General features: G+C 36.7%; 3 protein-coding genes across 3 annotated transcripts; all 3 read left to right on the top strand.

The window, feature by feature from the left end:
• The first annotated feature begins 153 nt into the window (after positions 1 to 153).
• LOC117996453 (15-hydroxyprostaglandin dehydrogenase [NAD(+)]-like) lies at positions 154 to 6055 on the top strand. Its single transcript, XM_034984511.2, has 5 exons — positions 154 to 312; positions 1100 to 1333; positions 1740 to 1916; positions 3728 to 3876; positions 5715 to 6055. Exons 1-5 carry the CDS (start codon positions 217 to 219, stop codon positions 5857 to 5859), a joined length of 801 nt encoding a protein of 266 aa, XP_034840402.1. The 5' UTR covers positions 154 to 216; the 3' UTR covers positions 5860 to 6055.
• A 413-nt stretch (positions 6056 to 6468) lies between these two features.
• Positions 6469 to 11239, top strand: LOC117996198 (15-hydroxyprostaglandin dehydrogenase [NAD(+)]-like). Its single transcript, XM_034984231.2, has 5 exons — positions 6469 to 7228; positions 7938 to 8177; positions 8922 to 9098; positions 9655 to 9803; positions 10574 to 11239. Exons 1-5 carry the CDS (start codon positions 7133 to 7135, stop codon positions 10719 to 10721), a joined length of 810 nt encoding a protein of 269 aa, XP_034840122.1. The 5' UTR covers positions 6469 to 7132; the 3' UTR covers positions 10722 to 11239.
• A 3323-nt stretch (positions 11240 to 14562) lies between these two features.
• On the top strand, positions 14563 to 21995 carry LOC117996197 (15-hydroxyprostaglandin dehydrogenase [NAD(+)]-like). The gene is made up of 5 exons (XM_034984230.2): positions 14563 to 14721; positions 17487 to 17723; positions 18527 to 18700; positions 20359 to 20510; positions 21250 to 21995. Exons 1-5 carry the CDS (start codon positions 14626 to 14628, stop codon positions 21398 to 21400), a joined length of 810 nt encoding a protein of 269 aa, XP_034840121.1. The 5' UTR covers positions 14563 to 14625; the 3' UTR covers positions 21401 to 21995.

Here is a 21995-nt window from a genome sequence, read left to right as displayed (position 1 = left end):
TTATAGTACGCAGGTCGTGATGGCAATCGGGGTGGGGACGCCCCGCACACCCCCACAACCCCCGCGCTAACCGCGGGTGACGTATGGGTGGTCGGGGCGTCCCCCCACCTCATACTCCGATTGCTATCTCGACCTATCGCGTACTTATACCTAGTACTCACTTCTTAGATAGTATGATATTTAAATCAGTTTACGTAAGGAAGTCAAACTGAGAATATGTTTGATTTAATTGATAAAGTGGTACTGGTAACAGGTGCGGCCAATGGTATCGGAGCTGCGATCGTAAGAGAATTCCTGAAGGAGGGTGTTAAGGTAAACACTTTATCATTATCATCAATCGATAGACGTCCACTGTTGGACATGGGTATTTTAAAGGGACTTCCACACGCCACGGTCTTGCGCCACCTGAATCCAGTGACTCCCTGCGACTCGTTTGACATCGTTTGCCTGCACCTAGTGGGCAGTTTTCCAACATTCCCCTTTACGATGCGAGGTCGGTATTCTAGTCGGTATTTCGAACTATGTACCCTGCCTATTTATTGCCACTGCAGTTTCGCTACCTGTAGGTACCTAAGCTAAACTATTTTGGGTTAAATAGGTACAAATTACTAAATCTACGGGATTCGAATCTACAAACTCTTGACATCACAGCTGGAGAACTCAGTACTGTGAACTTGAACGTTCTAATTTTTTTCCAAACATTACGAGTTATTTATTTTAATTAATCGGTCCCGGTAGCCAGTAGGTTAATTTTTCTGTGATCTAAAAATGTCTGACGCGTTAATCAATTACGTAATAAATAAGTAAGTATACTTACATGATGTACCTACGAATAATCATAAACAGTTTCAAAAGGTCTTCAACCACCGATTTTCAACTTATGGTATGGTCGAGGATATAAGATGAGACGTTATTAAATTTCTAAGAAGTAGAAAACCCTCTAAAATAAGTCCCGTGCTCTGTAATGAGCTAGCGATGGGTTGATCATGATGATGATGATGAAATATTTAGGTATATTTTATAGAATTTTATTATTCATAAATTATATTTGATGGATTTATGTACCTAAGGTGATAAAAATATCATCAATAAATTACAGTTTGTCTCTATACTGGATATTGAAGAGAAATCTGGCGATCACCTAGAAAAAGAATTAGCAATAAAACATGGGAAAGATAAAGTAAAGTTTTTCAAATGTGACGTCACAAAAGATGATGAACTGTTTGCAGCATTCAAGAAGACAATAGATCAAAACGGCGGCTTAGACGTGGTTGTTAACAATGCAGGCATAGCTAATGATGAAATGTATAAGAAGGAGATTGAAATAAACTTTGTAAGAATTTTTAAAATACCTACTCTTTTGACATGTATTTATTACATCATAAAATATATTATAACATTTGTAATTATTATTTGTAAATTAGTTGCTTACTATGTAGGTACAATACAATATTATCACCCTTCATCTATATCTTCTTTCTTCTTAAATATATAAGAGGAAAAGCTGACTGACTGACTGTCTGACTGATCTATCAACGCACAGCTCAAACTACTGGACGGATCGGGCTGAAATTTGGCACGCAGATAGCTATTATGACGTAGACGTCCGCTAAGAAAAGATTGAAAATGAGATGAGATTTGTATTCAGAGGGCCATAGGTATACATCCGAATTGAAGAAAAAAAAGTATCAGAAGTGTAAATGCATCATTTTGTTTGACTAATACTATTTTTTTTTCAGACAGCACTTGTTACGAGTACATTAAAGGCTTTGGAGTCGATGCGTGAAGATAAAGGGGGCAAGGGGGGCACCATAATAAATGTTTCATCGGTCAGCGCTCTTGCACTGTTGTCACCAGCGGCCTTTATCTATGGCGCAACAAAAGCCGCAGTCCTACATTTTAATTCGAGTATTGGGGTTAGCACCGCTACCGTTTATACTGTGCAGCTCTATGCGCGAAAGAAGTTATTAAAACGCTCTCTCAGTTACGTAATCCCATACAAATGACAGAGACAAAAATATGAGTGGGCGTTAACCATTTTGAGGCACCAACCTATCATTTGTATGGGATTACGGAACAGAGAGAGTGCTATAGGTATACTAATTTCTTTCCGCGGATAGAATATAACTATGTCTAGATATTAAGTATACGTTGCAAATAATATTTTCACCGGACCAGTTAGCTCCGGAGAATCACCGGTTGTTCTCCAGTGAAACTAATCGTTAAAAAATCCGAAGAAAAACTGATTAATTATCTCAATCAATAACAATCAATCTCTCAATCTCTCAATAACTCGATGATTGAGTTATTCGGATTTTTTAATATTAGTTTTATTACATAAAAGTTACAGACACTCCTCCTTCCTTTAATTCGAGTAGGTATTGGGGTTAGCATTAACACCAATTAAAATTAACTCACGTGCAATGGCATCAATTATCCTATCTACAATTATTTCGTGTTGCATTCCTAAACTGGTTTTCTTGTAATTAACCTAATTTTTTGTTGTAATCAGGTAATTAAATAATTGTATATTTTTTATTGTAAGATTGGCTTGCGCTTGACGATAATCATGCTTAGTAAAAAGCAATGTTAAGGTCTAGGTCAGAGCGTGCTTGCCTAGAAGATGCTTATTTACACGACAAGATTAAAAGTGGAGGTGTGACACTTACTGTTAGAGCGAGATAGCTAAATGCATTTAAGCTACGAATTTTGAGAACGTGACAAAATGATTATGTTTTGTCCTTATCACCGTGGCCACTTTTTTTTGTTTGCCAAAATTTATTTGTACCTACATGAGATTTTGGCAAACAACGTGATGTGAGGTTCTGTTGACTCAAGTATTTTAAATAAATAATTGATTCGTTTTGTTGTTTTTTGTTTTTGAAGTTATTGTGCAATGGTGGGTTGCAGTATACTAGGCTACAATAGCCCAAGCGAACGTAAAATAGACGGAATAAAATTTCACAAGTAAGTACCTCTGCTTGAGAGAGAGGGACTGAGGGGGCCACGTTAGTTGCATATCTGGTACGAGTATATCTGTGCTTCGTATACATATCTGTGAAATTTCGACTACGTACGGGTGTCTGCAGACCTTGGTGACACTTGGCGATGCCTTACGATACCCTGTGTTTCGTTTGATGTCGTCTGTCTACCTAAAAGGGGTCTTGTAACGCTGCATTTTCCGATGCGAAACCGCAGTATTTGAAGATGTTAAGGCGAGTCACCGAGGCGGGCAGCGCGGCTTTGAAGTAAACCGCTTGGCAACGTTCAAATTCTGTGTTTCAAACGTTAAATTTGAATTTAATAAATTATAGAAGTCCTGTTGAAAACCAAAATTTAGCAGGTTCTCTGTAGTACTTAAAGACAAATATTTCCATATAAAAATTATTTGCCAAGTCAGAAATTTTAATATTAAATAATTCATTTTAGACTTTTATTTCGGCTTATTTCAAGATTTTATTTGATCGAGTGAAATACTTCCTATTGTGTATCAAAGTAGCACATTCTTTAGACAATGTCTTTAGGTATATTGTTTATTTTTAGCAAGGCCATTATTTAATAGTAAATACCTAAAATTATTATTATTATTTATTTATTATTATTATTATTTATTACCTAAAATATTTGATCTAGCAAACCAGTTTTTTCCGCTTAGCCTCGGTGACTCGCCTTAAAACCTTGCTTAAAACTCAAACTTATATCTAACATTAAGATCAAATTCTTACAGAAAGAAGCCTATTATTCAAAGACAAAAGTGCGAACGATAACCACCTGTTTGGGAGCAACGAATACCGATATGATTTCTGAAGTACGAAGCTTTGATGAGGAACTGGCACGGAACATGAAGACTATAATGAAATATGACCCATTACAAACGTAGGTTACCCATTAAAACCCCTGCTTTCGTGATTCCTTTCGTCAAAGGTTGTCTGGAAGAGATCACTTTAACGATAAGGCCGCCGATTAAGATCCTTGTATGTTTTTTTTTAATATGTTTACTTTGTGTTGTATGCAATAAAGTATAAAACAAAATAAAAATAATAAGGTTGGTTCAAGGCATAGGTATATTAGCAAAGCAATCTGCAAACCGGATATAAAATTTGGGGCATGACGAGAATTCGCGTCGTGCATAATTGGTTGCAAAAATCAGACTTTCACTTTCTTGCTTTCTACAAATCCGTAGAATATATGCGTATTATTATTGTGATATGGAATCCTTATATATACATTATAATCTCATGTTTAGAGGGGTTTATTTATAGCGCGCTCCATATAAACGTCCTTTACTTTACTCTCATTTGAATACTAACTAAACTCAATATAGACACCTCTAAGAACTAATCTGTGTCTGTGGTTTGCCAAATTTCCATTAAAATATTTAGTTTCAAAGTTACATAGGCTCAAGGATTTACTTTTACTTGCAAACTACATACAGGGTGTAACCAGAACGCTAGCAAAATGGTAGACAGGTGATAGTACTGATAGTAGACACAAAAAACGCGTTTTTTTTTTTTAAAAACCTGTGATTTTGTAAAATTTTACGATATATTGCAAATAAAACATCTGACTGACGCCAGTGGTCAACGAAGGTGGCGTAAGTAGGCCACTCAGAGGCAACGCAGCGTCACAGGCGGGGCATTGACCTGAGTTTTGCACGATATACATTGCGGGTTTGAAAAATACTAAATCACTAAAACTACAAAACGAGGCAAATGGTTATTGGTACCTATATATTTATGGTACCGATAAACTTCATTGGGTAGGCGATGGTGAATCTGACCGTTTGCGAAGCTGTCGCCATCAACTTCGTATTCCATTCCATCGCACTGCCGCATTTAGAGGTTCATTTACGTACTCCACCACTAAATGTTGGAATAATATCCCCCCTCCAATAAGGAATTTAAAAAGTAAATTTTCATTCAAAACAAAATTGAAAAAATTCCTTTTGGATAAACAGATAGAATTTCAGGATCATGTGGCGGAGTACTCCTTTTTGTAACAAGATTTAGGTTACATCATAGGCATACCTTATACATGTGCATAGATGTGTCCAATTATATATATATATATAAGTAAGTATAATATGTGTGAATTTGTATATATTATTAACATATAGAATAGATAGATTAGATAAGTACAATTAAAATAATTCCGTGGCGCCACCCGAATCAGAGTTCCTACTGAAAACCAGCGCTGTATGTTTTTGTACTTGTGCAAGACATATGGCATTTATGCTGAGTAGGGACCTTTTTTTTCGGGTTGTGCCACACATGACATGGTTTATTCCGGCGCTTCTTCTACTTGAGGTCTTTTGACTTTACTACTCAAGTATAAGAGGCGCCGGGATAACCTAACCTAACCAGCTAATGTCCAGCTGGTAATGTGTGGTACAGCCTTAAAAAATAAACGTTTTTCTTTCTTCTTTCTTTCTTTACCTATTGGGTTGCAGTTTAGGTAGTAGGTATAACAATAATGCTAAGTTTTTGCTAGCGTTCTGGTTACATCCTGTATTTTCCGGAAATCTGGCAAACCACAGACACTATAATATTAGTTTTTAGAACGTGTCTACAATCTGTGTCTATTCAAATGAGAACCAATATAGGTACTTCATAGTATTGTGAAGAGCGCTGGGGATAAACTTCTGAGTGGATAGTTGCTTATGTGACGTATATCGTGGCTTATTCCATTATATTATATTTTTTTTTAATTTACAGAGCCGAAGAAGCAGCAAAAGGAGTTGTAGAGGCATATAAACGTGGCGGTAGTGGCAGCACATGGCTCATTTGGTGTAAAGTACAAGACATTACAGACAGAGTAAATAAAGGATACGAAAGTATGGCTGGAGACATATTCGACTGATGTGATGCGAAAATATGATACCTACATTATTGTAATATTATAAATAATATAAGTAGTTATTTAAGTGTTTTCCCAGTGCAATATATTTAAGGAAAAAAGAAATGAAATTTTATTGATGATTGATCTAAAGATTAATTAAGTCTGTGCCTTAAAAGATGTACTTAGATGATGGTGCAATGTCGCCAATTTGTTTTATTTATAGACTTAGAGCCTGTAAGGAGACCTTCGTTATTTTATAAAGTCAGAAAGGAACGATCAGCGACTATGAAGTTTGGATCATGGTTACTTTGGCAGATAACAAGTATAATTAAGACGTATAAAATCTTTCGTCAAAGTATATTAAATTTTTAATATTTTCTTCGGAAGATCATTAAAAATGACGTCATGTATTGCCAGAAACAGTACCGTGGCAACTCCTTGCCAGACACCCAATACAGAACAGAAGTTTAAGGGTTGACTTCCCAAAAAATCCTTATGTTGAAAAAACCTACTGTCAACAAGTTTCTACCCCAGTAGTTGAGGCTGTGCGTTGATAGATCAGTCAGTCTTCAAGGTCAAATCTTTTTATCACTCAGAGATAATGTAGATATATGTATGTACGCGACAGGTCGAGATCGGGGTGGGGACGTTCGGTGCAGTATAGCGTGAGTGACGTGCGGGTGTGCGGGGCTTCCCCCCGCCTCACACCCCATTGCCATCTCAACCAGTCGCGTAGGTACTATACCTGCCTATCAGTGAAAGAATTTTTAGGATCGGATCATAAGTTCTGGAGATCATCTTCTACATACAAATTCACAAACAAAACTCTTTATAATATAAGTGTCACTACCCAGTCACTAAACGCGAAAGTGTTTGTTTTGTTAGTATGTTCTTTAATTAGGTACCTACCTACGCTGCGACGTGACGGGGCAACAGATCAACGTGGTTTTTTGCAAAGACCTGTAAAGGATTTAAAAGAACCTAAACGCACGCGGGCATTAGCAAGTAGATTATAGCTAAAGATAATGAACATTTCAATAATAACGACAAGTATAATGTAATCTGGACAGATAGTACGTTACGTATCTATACAAAAGTCAAATAGACCGCAAGTTCCTTACGATGCATGAATGCTCTAGCTAATTATTACTTACTTATTTATTTTCCTGTGCACTAAGTAGACATCCCCCACCTTAATATAAGCGTTCTGCGTTGCGTTCAGCATTTCGCGTTTCGTCTTCGCAGTCGCTTTTACTTTTTGTGCGTAATTTGACGCCCTAGAATAAATTAAGTGATGTTCAGTTTAAAAAATAAAGTGGCGATCGTTACTGGTGGTGCAAATGGGATCGGTGCAAGTATTGTGAGCGAATTTGTTAAGGAAGGTGTAAAGGTATGCCCTGTAAATAAAATCGTTTTAAACTAATAATATTATAACGGGTAAGTGTGGATGTAGGAGATAATCTCCGGAACTAATGATCCGATCGCAAAATTTTTTCACTGATAGATAGCTACTATCCCTGAGTGCTATACGACGCAGTAATGTCATGGGCAAAAGCTTGCAAAATATAAAATGAGAAACTGACTAACAAAGAACGCATAGCCTAAGCCGGTGGAAACTGACTATTTTCGAAATTTTCATGCAACCTGCATGAAAAATTTCGAATTTCTCTTTGTAATGTAGATTCTGCACTAAGAAGAAAAGATTCTGACAACGGGATCCTCGAACGGGACGCGAAGTTGCAGAAATTAGCTATTATATCACTACTTTAAGCCACAGATTACGAATTTAAATGAAATAAAAAATAAATATTATGTAAATTCATAAACGATAGGCCACCTCTTCTCACAGTTTCGTAGACATTACTCCTGAAGAAACAAGATTGAGATTTAGAAGTTTATAACTCGAATTATATAATGTTTGAATGTCGTGAGCAATATAGTGCGCCAAATCGGTTTAGCTAAATTAATAAAAAATCCGTCGCAAATTTAGAAATAGATTTATATGAATTGAATCTAAAAACAAACTAGGTATTTAACATGAAACATTAAAGATGCAAGAGAGCTTCCTTCCAGTACCTAAGCCTTTTTTTTATTTCCAGTACGTAGCAATTATCGACATAATAGAGGATGCCGGAGCAGCACTTGAAAATGAATTACAAACCAAATATGGCGAAGGAGTTGTGCGTTTCTTTAAATGTGACGTCACTAAAGCAGAACAGCTATATGATGTTTACAATAAAGTTATAGAAGATCACGGATATATTGACATAGTTGTAAACAATGCTGGCATAGCAGATGAATCTAGTGATAAATACAGATTGCAAATAGACGTGAATTTTGTAAGTGTCGTTAAATTAATATTATTATTGAAACTATTAAATGCTAAACCAAAATGTTTCGCGTCTGTAAATCGACGTTATTGAACATGCAAAAAATCTTCTACAACAGCAAAAAGAACAACAAGCTCGCAAAAAGTCACTGAAAACAAAAATCTGAAACCACTTGCATTTCCACTAGAGTCTACAGCAAATGCAGGAGAAACAAGCGATATGCACGTCACCACCTTGCTAGGTGTATCACACGACACGCATCTCATCACTCAATATCTTCCAAGATAGGTTCTTTACAACGTACGATTCACTCCGGCACCGAAGTAGATACTTTGAGACTTTGGAATAATTTTACTATCGTGTTCTTTCTTATGTATCATGGATTATGACTTCCGCTAAACAACACCAGTTTCTATCTAACCCCAAGAAGAAAATATTAACTCACAACTAATATAATAATTTAATGTGAAGTATTAATGTTCCGTTTACCGTGGAGACCCTGGGGCCATGGAGTCTTAGCGCAAAAAAAAATTACGAGAAATGTCATCGCTATTAATAGCCTTATCTGGTGACAGAAAGGCTGGCTCATTTTTTGCGCAATGGATCAGCCTGGCTGTCCAGCGTGGAAATGCAGCCAGTATTCTTGGCACCATTCCACGCGGGCATGATTTGTATAGTATTAGATAAGGCTAGCTTTAAGTTTTATTGTATTAAGTTATATAATATTTTAATGTGAAGTATTAATTTTTTTAGACGGCGATAGTGGCTTCATCGTTTAAAGCATTAGAGTTGATGAGGGTAGATCGTGGAGGCAATGGCGGAACCATCATCAACGTGTCATCCATAGTTGCTCTTTCTCACGAAATTGGTCTACTCCCTGTGTATGCTGGCACTAAGAGTGCTATTCTTCAGTTCAGTTGTCGTCTTGGGGTGAGTTTACATTAAGAGCGATCACGCAGTCATTCGATCCGAGTCCGTGAAAACACGTTCCTTTTTGTTTTACGAACTATTTGTATGGTAGGTACCTTATGACATATTATGTCCTAGATATTTTTTTTCCGTATTTTCACGGATTCGGATCGGATGAGTGCGTGATCGCTGTTAATGTTCATGATCTAATCATCGAATAAAGAGTCATTCTAGGTAAATCATCAAATTCACATTTCATGCACATATTTGTGACATATTTTATTACCAGACTTTGTCCGCGTGGATTTAGATTTTTTAAATCTCGTGGGAACTCTGATTTTCCGCGATGCAAGAGCTACGTCTGTACCAAATTTCATGTAAATCGGTTAAACAGATGGGCCTTCAAGAATCCTGTAGGAACTCTTTGATTATACGAGATAAAAAGTAGCCTATGTCCATCTCCGGGATTTAAGCTAACTCTGTTCTAAATTTCATCAATATCAGTAAAACTGTTGGGCCGTGAAAGCTAACAGACAAACAGACACTGTCGCATTTATAATATTAGTATGTGTTTCAGATGGAAGAAATGTATTCGCGAACAAAGGTGCGTGTACTGACTATGTGTTTTGGAGAAACAGACACAAACATTTTGAAAACATGTAAAAGTTTTGAGGATAGAACTACAGAGATTATAAGGGAATATTTTACAACAAGTATAGCACAATCGTATGTACTTACCATTTTTTTAGTTACCAATATTTTGATTAAACTGAAATTAAAAAAATAGATGCGACGGTGCAGTCCACAATATTTTGTGAAATAAATAAAATTATCATCATCATCATTAACCGTTATCCAGGTCACATTCCACCATGCCAGCCAAGTTCTGATTGGCAGACTTCACGCATGCAGGTTTCCTTACGACATTTTTTCCAGGATGTTAAAACAATCATGAAATTTGGCAGGTAGCAAAGGTCTTATAGCATAAGTAAAAGAAAAAAATTGTAAACCGTGAATTTGTGGTTCCATCACAAAACAAATTAATAAAAACTGTTACGGAACCCTTCGTATGCGAATCCGACTCACACTTGTTAGCTTATTGAAGTTAGTTTAATGAATTAGACAATATTTGACTCATCCGATGTCACGCGATCTGTGGCGGTGATGCCATCTTGAATCGATTTGTATAAATACCGGTGTTTGAAGGTTTTTAAGCCAGTCTCGTTCCGACTCGAGACTCGACGACTATAAAATAGGTACTTTTTGTGTTTAGGTTGCTATTTTGATAATGTGGTTGCAATAGCAAATGTGCCCTAATCAGGTTAATATTGCAGTTAGGTTATTTTAAAGATTAAATCTCTCGATAAGCCTCTACGCGTTGTGATCTATATCCACGTGCAAGCTTTATATGAGGGAACATTTTGATAACTTATAAAATTAGTTAAATTTAACCTGCTTTTCTGACTTACGCTTAAACACTTGACCGTTTTTTTCAGGTCTGAAGCAGCGGCTCAAGGGGTGGTGCAAAGTTACAAAACTGGAAAAAGTGGAAGCGCGTGGCTGATTGATAAGAACAGTGCTTTGGATATAACCGATAAAATAAAAAAGGCTAATGAAATAATGTCTTCCGACGTCACTGTTTAGTCAAACCAAAGATATGATGATAAGTAATGATGGCGGTTTGTAGAACAATCGCAGTGGTCGAAGACATCAGCTTCAAACTATAAATCAGCCCTGTGTTGTGTTACGACACCTTGTTATATTGATACCTGACCTGCGATCGTTGCGATATTATAATCGTTGACAGACTTGGTACCTACCACACGTGCTAAGACTGTGATGTTGACTTCAGATATTTTTTAATTTTTTTTTAAAATAATATTAGCCATGTTAAATGACTAATATTCCCCATTCCCCTCCAACTAAGCGTCAGGCTTGTGCTAGGAGTAGGTACGACAATAGTGCAACGGGCGGGATTTGAACCGTCGACCTTTCGGTTTGAGGCTCTGAAATCTTAATTGTTGTAAATTTTTAGTGATAAAAATAAATACAGCTATTTTATTATGTTTTAAGTTTTTTCTGTAACCAGTGGTATCATAATAATTGTTATCTTATTGTAAATTATAGTTATAAAAATAAATACAGCTACTTTATTATGTTTTAAATTTATCTTATTGTAAATAATTATTATACTTATAAAAATAAATACAGCCGATATGTTTTAAGTTTTTTCTTTAAGCGGTGGTATCATCATCATCATCATGACCAACCCATCGCTGGCTCACTACAGAGCGCTAGTCGCCTCTCACAGTGAGAAGGATTTTGACCATAGTCTACCACGCTGACCAAGTCCGGATTGGCAGACTTCACACATCTTTGAGAACCCACCCATGGCCCCACCAACCTTGCGGTTATATGGGCCGAAACGCGGGAGGGCGCCCGTTCGGTACTTGCTCGTGGCTCTTTACACCTTTGAGAACACTATGGAAAACTCTCCGGCATACAGATTACAGGTTTCCTCACGATAGCTGTGATAAGCTATGATAGCCTAGTGGTTAGGAAGTCCGCCTACTAATCGGATGTCGGTTGTTCGATCCCGGGCACACCTTTAACTTTTCGGGGTTAAGTATGTGCGTTTTAAGTAATTAAATATCACTTGCTGTAACGGTGAAGGAACCAGTGATATACGAAGACATAAATAATCACCCCTTGTGTTACGATAATAATTGATAATGATAACTGCAATCTTTGCAATATTGCAAGCGTTAACATACTTGAGACTACTCGCGCCAAAACTGCGATGTTAATTTTATATTTAAAATATAAGCTATGGTTAATAATTGTTGTCAATTTTACTTTTTTTCTGAAATCATTTTCGTTATATAAGTCCCGCAAATTGCTATTGCGCTAGAACCATGTCTCATTAACATCGAAATGACGTCATTTTGACGTCCTTTGACGTATATTTAAGTAAAAATATACCATCAGCTCGAAGCTTCAGTCTAGTGATGACGTCACTAAAATGGCGGCCACGCGCAATAGCAATTTACGGGTCTTATAGATAAATTCATAAGACCCATAGACCTATAAATACTAAGAAATATATGAAACTTTCATCTTTCGTTCGCAATGTAAATGTGTTTGTTAGATACTATTGAAACTCCTGGCAGGAAAAGAAAGCAAATACCTACCTAGGTACTTGTGATAATGACACGAACGCGAGTTATCAAATAAATAAATAAATAATTCTTTATTTGGGACAAGAGCGACACAGTACAGAGTAAGAAAGTTACAAGCAACAAACAAATCACACAACAATTTTGTGATTACTTTGTCTTTCAACTGAGAGGACCAGGCAAATATGGTGGTGCTATTTTCAGTCAAAACGCAGTACCTAGGTAGGCAAAAAAAGTTTCAAATTAAAGACCGGACACACATCATCTGTGATATGAAAAGGTTTAAAATCTAAATATATAAAAGGAAAAGATGACCGACTGATCTATCAACGCACAGTTCAAACTACTGGATCGGGCAGAAAGGCATGCAGATAGCAATTATGATATGACCTAGGCATCCGTTAAGAAAGGATTTTAGAAAATTCTAGCCCTAAGGGGGTGAAATAGGTGTCTGAAATTTGTGTAGTCCACGCGGACGAAGTCGCTAGTATATTCTAAAGGCAAAAGGCATAACATAACTTGTGAAAGAAAGGTAACTTTTATAGTAAGATTTTCATTTGAAAAAATTCAACACAACGGAATATGCGACAGAACACCTTATAGAAAATTACAAGCAAAAGCGTGAGATATGCATAATGGTATAAAAGTATAGCAAGGCAGAATAGCAATATTATTATCATGTTAGACAATATCGATACGTACATAATAATCTAATTCTATTCTAAGTAATACGAGATCTCCATAAAAGTAGGATTCCCCATGCAAAAAAGAATCCAGGTCAAGACCAATAAAATTAATCTATGATCTAGGTACCTATTCATTACGAATCTGATAGGGCCTCACCCTATCCTATTCGTAACGAATTCGTTTGAAAAGTTAGATACCTACTTGTATTCGTGCTTCTTGATTCAGTTATAGTACAGTTCAAATAACCATATGAGCTTAATATGAGGTAGTGATTTCGAAATTACAGACAGACACTTTAATTTTATTTTTAAGTAGTATTAGTATAGAGTATCTAATCTAAATATAATAATATTTTGAAAGGATAGGTGCGTTGATCTATCAACGCACAGTTCAAACTACTGGATGAATCGGGTTGAAATATGGCATACAGATAGCTATTATAAGGTAGGCATCAGGTGAGAAAGGTTTTTTTTAAATTCAACTCCTAAGAGGGTGCATTAGGGTTTTGAAATTTGTGTAGTACACGCGGACGAAGTCGTGAGAGCTAATAATAATTAGCCTTGACGTGGTTGGATGTTTGGAATACCTAAAATCCGTAGTAGCTGTTTGTACAATATTTCGTTGAACGTGTTTGATTGTGGCAATCAATGTCATTGCCACTAACACTATGTACCGTTATCTTTGTTAGTTATTATGAAGAGGAAGCTGCAATGTTTTGTTTAATTAATTATTTTTATTTGATGTTCTCATCTTAATAGAATAGAATTTATTTTATTCCCGTTGACTTATTACAAGTGCTTTTGAATCGTTAACTAGTTTAATTTACCGGTTTATACTGGTTTGGAATGCCGCATTTTATTATAGGCGTTTCAAAAACAATTGAATTTAAAAAAATACGCACCTACCTGTAAAACTGTATCACAAAAAAAACATTTAAATAGATAATCTTTTTTATAATATTTTGTCAAAAATTTAAGGTAAAACCCCGACGCAAAAACCCTTTAAAAAGAAAAAAATATATACGAGTATACATAGGTAATATTGGTCCTTTAATAATATTTTAATCCAAGCATCGGCGATTCGGGGAGCCCTAAAATTATTCATTGGGCAGACGTACCATGCCGGGAATCGAAACCAGGACTGCCAAACTCAGTTATTCCTATCTGCCACTACATTCGTGCCCCCATTGCATTTGCTCTGATTCCCAAAACTGCCCTAGATCGAAAGTTTTGCCTTTTTGGGAAGGCAGAGATAGTAAAAAATTTTACTCCCCTAACAATACTTCAATGCTCTCAAATTAGAAATTTTCAAAACCTTGAACAAAATAAATCGTACATAAGTCCACGACAGGTTGAGATGGCAATCGGGATATGAGGCGGGGGGACGCCTCGCACACTAACACGTCACTCACGCTCGCCCGCACCGGGTTAGCGCGGGGACTGTGCGGGTGTGCAGAGCGTTCCCTCCCCGATTGCCATCTCGACTAGTCGCGTACTATAGGTACATAGTACAAATCATTTATTAATAGCAATAGGAAACAGATGTAGTTACGATTTCATATATTAACATAACAACAAAATAGCGTAAAACGAATAATGTGAGTGTCCTGTCTGTTGCAACGTACGTTTATCACATCCTTGCAACACGGACAGTTGGCGCTGGTGTGTATCTGTGAACGGACGAATATGTTTGACGTGAAGGACAAAGTGTTTTTGATAACCGGCGCCGCTTCGGGCATCGGCGCTGGTGTGACCCGTACTTTACTGGATAGAGGAGCCAAGGTATTCTTTTTAATTTTATTTAATGTAATTTTAATTATTAATTATTATACAGCCATATATGCTGACCGAGGTAACTGCGTTGTTATGTAAACTGCAAATACATACAGGTAAAATTTACATAAATTAAATTATCTCAAACATTTATCACTATACTTAAATGCAAAAGTGTGTTTGTTTGTTTGTTGGGTTGTCCTTCAATCACATCGCAACAAGGCATCGACGTGGTTTGTACAAGTTTATAGATAAAACCCTGAAAAGTTACATACTACTTTTTCTGTCGGGAAAATAGACGCCTCCTTCGGGATGGCATGCTATTTTTCACGCCTTTGCAGACCAACGGATTCTCGAGACTTTACGCATGGGTATATTTTAAATTAAAAAATAATAATTGAGACAGTGACATAGTCTTTTCATCTCGGAAAACAAAGAGTTCCCACGGAATTAAAAACACGAAGTTGCGGGCTCATCTTATCTAGTAGGTATAAGCATAGCCAGTTCTCCTCACAGGCTGGTAAAATAAATAATCTAATAACCAAGCCATTTTTTGAATTTCTCATCATCTACAATACGGGTTGAGGACATTCGTTCACTTTTAAAAATGTTAGCCAACCATGTGGTTAACCTCGTCTAGTTCAACGCCACCTAATCGGTGCTTTCAAATGTTTCAAATAGATCCCTTTTACTAGTTAATGATTAAACCTGTATCAGTAAGGTTTTATAAGATAAGGCGCGAGACCCACAGCAAAACAATTAATAAAATTCATAATCCACGGCCCATACTGGTGAAATACTCGGTATATCAACATCGAAACCAGAAATCTCATACCCGAACAACTAACTATAGCGTGATTTTTAGGGCTCCGTACCTCAAAAGGAAAAAGAAACCCTTATAGAATCACTTTGTTGTTGTTGTTGTTGTTGTTGTTGTTGTTGTTGTTGTTGTCTGTCTGTCAAGAAACTTATAGGGTACTTAACGTAGACCTAGAATCATGAACGGCAGGAAGGTACGAATAGGTCTTATAGTAGACATGAGGGGAAAAATCTGAAAACCGTGAATTTGTGGTTACACCAAAAGAAAATATATATAATCTGTGGGTAGAATAAAGAATTCAGAACGCACAAATACTGTGGGATCGAGGACGACGCCTATTTAGGTATGTTATAATGATAATGATAATGGTGTAAATAGTGGTACGACTGTTAATAATTAATATCTAGACGTCGCGCGTCGCGTCAGTCGTGACCAGTGTTTCCATATGTAAATTGAGAATTACCGTGTTCAAGGGTTAAAATTACGGTGTTTCTAGATTAAATTACGGTGGATTAGCTAAAAGAATACCGTGTAAATTACCGTGTCATTTTTAAAAGAAAAAACGTCACGAATTAGCTTTTTAATCAGCTATTAGCTTTTTAATCAGCTATTAATATTATTCTGAATCTGACTCTCCTAGCATAGCAATATCTTTTTCATATACGGATTTATTCATATTAATATTTTGTTAAATCTCATTAGTTTTACATTTTACTCTTTCCTAATTGCTTGAATAAGGACGAAATACTACTATTACGCAGTATATTATGAATTTTTAACGTGATTTTGTATAACGGTGACACGGTCAAGGTAATGGCCATATTACCTTGACGGTAGATTAGGGCTGAATTACGGTGCATCTACGGTAATTACCGTGTACATGGAAACACTGGTCGTGACTCACGATGCTCACGAGGCGTGAGCATCTTCGCGCCGTAAAAATGTAACAGATAAGTGGGTATGTGTAGACAGACATCCTTTCGCATTTGTAATATTTAAGGATCTATTAGAGTAGGTAGGGTTTAAAAAAAATGAATATTAGCCATGTTAAATGACTAATATTCCCCTTTCCTCTCCAACTAAGCGTCAAGCTTGTGCTCCTAGCAGTAATAGGTACGACAATTATTATAGTGCAACGGGCGGGGTTTGAACCGTCGACCTTTCGGTTTTCAGTCCACTCCTTTACCCGTTGAGCTATTGAGGCTTATATTGAGGGATATGGATATACTTATATTGGATTAACACGGCAGTTGGGATACTGTAGTCTGTAAGTGATATTATTATTAGGACCGCATAATGTAATACAGTTTTTCATTCAACATAGTCCACGCAATAGGTTAAAAATAGGTTTAACAATAAGACTTATCTTTACATACTTGGCTAGCATATACTTGAGTCTTGAAATAATATTTAACAACGACTAGGTACAGCATTATATTTACATTTCGTATCAAGTATTAACACTTGGCAAAGTTATGAATTTATCAAGATTGAGTAGATAACTTTGTGTCATGGAATCATATAGGATAACTAGCTTATGCTCGCGATTTCGTCCGCGTGGACTACACAAATTTTAAAAGCTATTTCACCCCCTTAGGTGTTGAATTTTCAACAATCCTTTCTTAGCGGATGCCTACGTCATAATAGCTATTTGCATACCAAATTTCAGCATTTCAGCCCGATCCGTACCGTTGCCCTGTGCGTTGATAGATCAGTCTATGAAATTCTCCAGTAATAACTATAATCATCCTGTTAGAAATTGCTGCCGTGCAGACAGAAAAGAGTTGATTGACGTTTTGTTTTTTTTAATAATGGAGCAATTTCCGAGGAAGTGGGAGAAAAAGTAATTTTTGGAGTGACCCGATTATAAGCACAACGACGACGACGGCATCATGGCTATCAATCATGGTCATAATTTACTTAGACTAACATAGACCCCTTTTCCTTTTTCCAGAACATAGCAGTGTTAGATGTCAATAAACAAGCCGGAGAGGATTTTGCAAAGGAGCTTAACACCAAGCATGGAGCCCAGAAAGTTATATTTATCAAATGCGATGTTGCTACTAGTGATTTGGATGAAGCTTTTGATGAAACCGTCAAACAATTCGGTTATATCGACTGCGTTATAAACAATGCTGGACTAATGAATGATCATCCTGATATATATGAGAAGGAGATGTTAGTGAATGTGGTAAGTAAAATAAATAAGCTGACGCACAGAATGGTATAATTGCACGAAATAAAATTTTACATCATCATCAACATCAACCGATAGACGTCCACTGATGGACATATAGATCTCTTGTAGGGACTTCCACACGCCACGGTCTTGCGCCGCCTGAATGCAGCGGCTCCCTGCGACTCGTCTGATATCGTCCATCCACCTAGTGGCGGGGTCTTCCAACGCAGCGCCTTCCGGTGCGAGGTCGCCATTCCAGCACCTTGAGACCCCAACGTCTATCGGTTTTGCGAACTATTACTCTAAAATTTTATAGGAAGAGCAAAAACTGAAAAAAAAAAACTTTAATTGTACCGTTTTGATCGAAGTCACGAACTTTTACTTTGATTTAATTTGACTAGCACTGTGTTAGGCCGTTTTGCTTGAAAACGAGTTCAAGTTTGTATTTAGTGATCAAAATCATGAACTTTGGACTCAATTTCAGTACAGTTTTAGGCTATTTTGCTCGGAAATGATTCAGATTTGTATGCAGATTGTCAAGAAGTCCGGATTATAGAAAAAAACCGGCCAAGTGCGTGGCAGGCTACGGGCAGTGTAGGGTTCCGTATTTTTTCCGTAATTTTTGAAAAATGCATATCAGCATGCATATAAGCTATCGGCATGCCCAGCCCGATCCGTCCAGTAGTGTTTGAGCTGGAGTTGTTGATAGATCAGTCAGTCAGTCAGATTTTCATATTATTTAGATACTTAAGTATGATATTTTGTAAGTAAAATAAGATTGTTTGATTTAATAATTTTTTTACTTATCTTTTCAGTCAGGTTTAATAAAGGGGTCCATGAAAGCGTACAATTTAATGCGAAAGGACAGGGATGGGAGAGGCGGCACGATTATCAACATTTCCTCTATAGTGGCGCTGATTCAAACCCCTCTTCTGCCCATATACAGCGCGACAAAGAGTGCTGTACTTCAGTTTAGTAACTGTCTAGGGGTAAGTTTACATAAGACTTACACAGGGAGAACTCTGATGGAGTAAGAGCCCGCAGGGGCCAGACCTTCGTTATTATATAAAAACTGAAAGTTTCTCTGCGTATTGTCCCCTACACAGGGAGGAACGATCAGCGAATATAAAGTTTGGATCATGGTGACTTCGGGAGATAACAGGTAACCAAGGTAACGTAAGAACGAAAGCCACCATAATCCAAACTTAGAGAGGAGACCAGTCCTCAGTAGTGAGCCGGCGATGGGTTGGTCATGATGATGACTAATAGTCTTTAAAAAATTAAATTGCATCACATAGTTGATTTAATAGGCAGGTTGCTATTATCATAAATGGTATGAATAATATGATGATTGCGCTCAATAAAAGTACAGTATAACCATGACAATCCAAATAGTTACATTTACCTACATATTAAGAAATAATGCAAGTAATCAAACTGTAATAAAGCTTTTGGTTAGAACTATTGATGTGTTAGAATTTAGAAAATATATAGATGATGCATGACAATGCATCATTTACCGATCTATATTATCGCACTCTGTTCTTCTTAAAAACAGTTTTCTGAAACTAAGAAAAACTGTTTTTTATAATCTACAGAGGATATTGTCAAAATTATTAAAAAAAAAAGAGTTATTCTGCTTTGAATAACACTTAGTACATAAAGTACCTACTACACAACAGATAATAATCGTATCAGTGATCAGAAACTAAGGCTTAGGTATAGAAATGCGATGTTTTTGAGTTGAAAAACTTTTGATCTAGGGGATTATCTTAACTTCAATTATTGTTCATGGAAGTTGTGTTGGATCAAAAATAACTTAGTAGCCATAGCAATTCTGAGATATCCACCCATCACATGGATAATATTAGAGTTTTTTATCATAAAGAGTACTTACCAATTATAATAATAGAAAACAATATATTATATTCTGCGTGTACATATTCCTAGGTACTTAGTTGGCTAATGATTTTGATTGCGTATTATTTTATTTAAATGGGTGCCGCTAACATTGCAAAACTAAAACCGATTATTATAATGACGGCCAAAGTAAGCTTAAAACTATTACATATACTACTTCATTTATAGGTGTATTACTTATATACTTACGGGCGGGCGAGTCCAAAGATTATTCACATTATTTGCTTATCGAAGATCATAATATTATAGAAGTTGTAAAAGTCAGTCAGTGGACAATTCTTAAATCCAATTAAGTATAAATATTCTTAAATCCAATTAAGTATAAATATTCTTAAATGCAATTAAGTATAAATATTCATAAATCCAAATAAGTAAGGTACGCGGCAGAAAATAATGTAGGTAAGTACACCAGCCTTTAGGAGATAGCAGATTTGTAGAGCATTGTCTCTGTCGTTGAGACAGACCAAACGTCATTAGGTAGGTATGAGTGTTTCAAAAGTAGGAACTTGTAAAAGAAAAAAAATGGTTTATTTTTTATTTTTATTAGTGACAGAGACAACACTCTACAAAGCCGAAATGTCATCCTAAAGGCCGATGTACATTACTTGCTGGCTCAGTCGAAGTAAGTCCGACTAGTTTCGAACCCTACTTAGTAAGTAGTCGGGCTTACGTCGGCGAATCACGTGAGTTTAGTCGTTAGTTAATGTTAAATGCGATTTTTTTAAAGATGGAGCAGAATTACTCTCGGTCAGATGTTCGCGTGATCGCTATTTGCTTTGGAATTACCGATACCAATCTGATAAGAGGACGGATCGGTTGTATCGACGAAGGTGTGGAAGAGAGAATGATGGTTGCAATCAAGAAATTCCCTGCTCAATGGTAAGTTCAGTTAACTGTGTTGTTGTCACAATGGTACTGATTCTGAGCACACCTAAATTTTAGAGTATTCGCATTCACTTCTTACTAATGTAATGTGAAAAGGACAGATACAGTGAGACAGAATTTAGAGCAGTCAAAGCTCGTGACTTTAGCTGCCAATCGCGAACCTTATTGTTTAAGTTTGTAGCGTGTAGGGGTGCTTGTGATCGGTATAAAACTAAGCACCACGCGGGGAGGCTCTCTTACCATGTCCTTAATGGGGACATGGTAAGAGCTTCCCCGCGTGGTGCTTTGGTGGTTTGATAGATCCAGCCGCGAAAATTCAAATTTTAGTTAGTTTTTCGGAAATAGTAGACTAATCATACATCGAAGGCTTATGGTAATGAGTTTTGCGGGCATAACATTCATGCATGATCTACATGTTTTTCCATAAAAACTTTAGTAAAAAATACTCATTTACCTACTTCATATTTGTGCGAATCTGGGAAAATTCAGAAAATTATCGTTCAGGAACAAATATGAAGTTTTTATGGAAAAACATGTAGATGCATAAATGTTATACCCGCAAAACTCATTAGTCATTACCATAAGCTTTCGATGTATGATTAGTCTACTATTTTCGAAAAACTGACTAAAATTTGAATTTTCGTGGCCGATGTATCAAACCACCTGCCAGCTTTTCTGTCGCCAGACGAGCCAATTAACCGGGGGAAAATGACATTTTTTTTCTTTCCTACAGTGTAGACTCAGCTGTTGAAGGCCTCCTGGCTGCATATGAAAAAGCTGACAGCGGCAGCACCTGGCTTGTCACAACCGATAGACCAGCTGAAGAAATTACAAATAACGTGAAGAAAGCCTTCCAAATATTAGGTCAAGGAGTATTCGACTAATATATTACAAACACGGATCAAGCAACATTTATTTTCGTGAATCGAGTGCTAATTGTAGCTAAGTTAGAGTAATATTTATTTTTATAGGAGTGCAAATAATTATACGTTTATGCCGCGACAGGCTGTGATGGCAATCGGGGTGTGAGGCGGGTGGACGCCCCGCACACCCGCACGTGACTCGCGCTCGCCCGCATTGGGTCAGCGCGGGGGCTGCGCGGGTGTGCGGGGCGTCCCCCCCGTTTCATACGGTCCCGATTGCTATCTCGACCTGTCGCGTCTACTATACCTAGAAATACCAAATAACTTATTTATGTGGAGTATACCTTAAATATTTTTTAATTAGCTAGTACCTAAGTCACATAATAAAATTTATGAGATTGTATTTTTTTGTTCATGTTACTAAGCACGGTAGGTAGGTACCTGCAATAGTTACTACCGTGATAATAAATTAATTATTCATTAATAATTATTTTACTATAAGTACACAATTTATCTGAAACGAAAGCTTTGGTATGATGGATTTTATATTTTAAATTATTATAATTAAACATGTCTCTTTTTCTAAGGGTAAATAAATATTTAATACCTACATTTA

The sequence above is a fragment of the Maniola hyperantus genome, chromosome 3, assembly GCF_902806685.2.
Source record: "Maniola hyperantus chromosome 3, iAphHyp1.2, whole genome shotgun sequence".
NCBI lineage: Eukaryota > Metazoa > Arthropoda > Insecta > Lepidoptera > Nymphalidae > Maniola > Maniola hyperantus.
The sequence above is the reverse complement of the archived record's forward strand: the minus strand, read 5'-3'. Positions and strand labels throughout refer to the sequence as shown.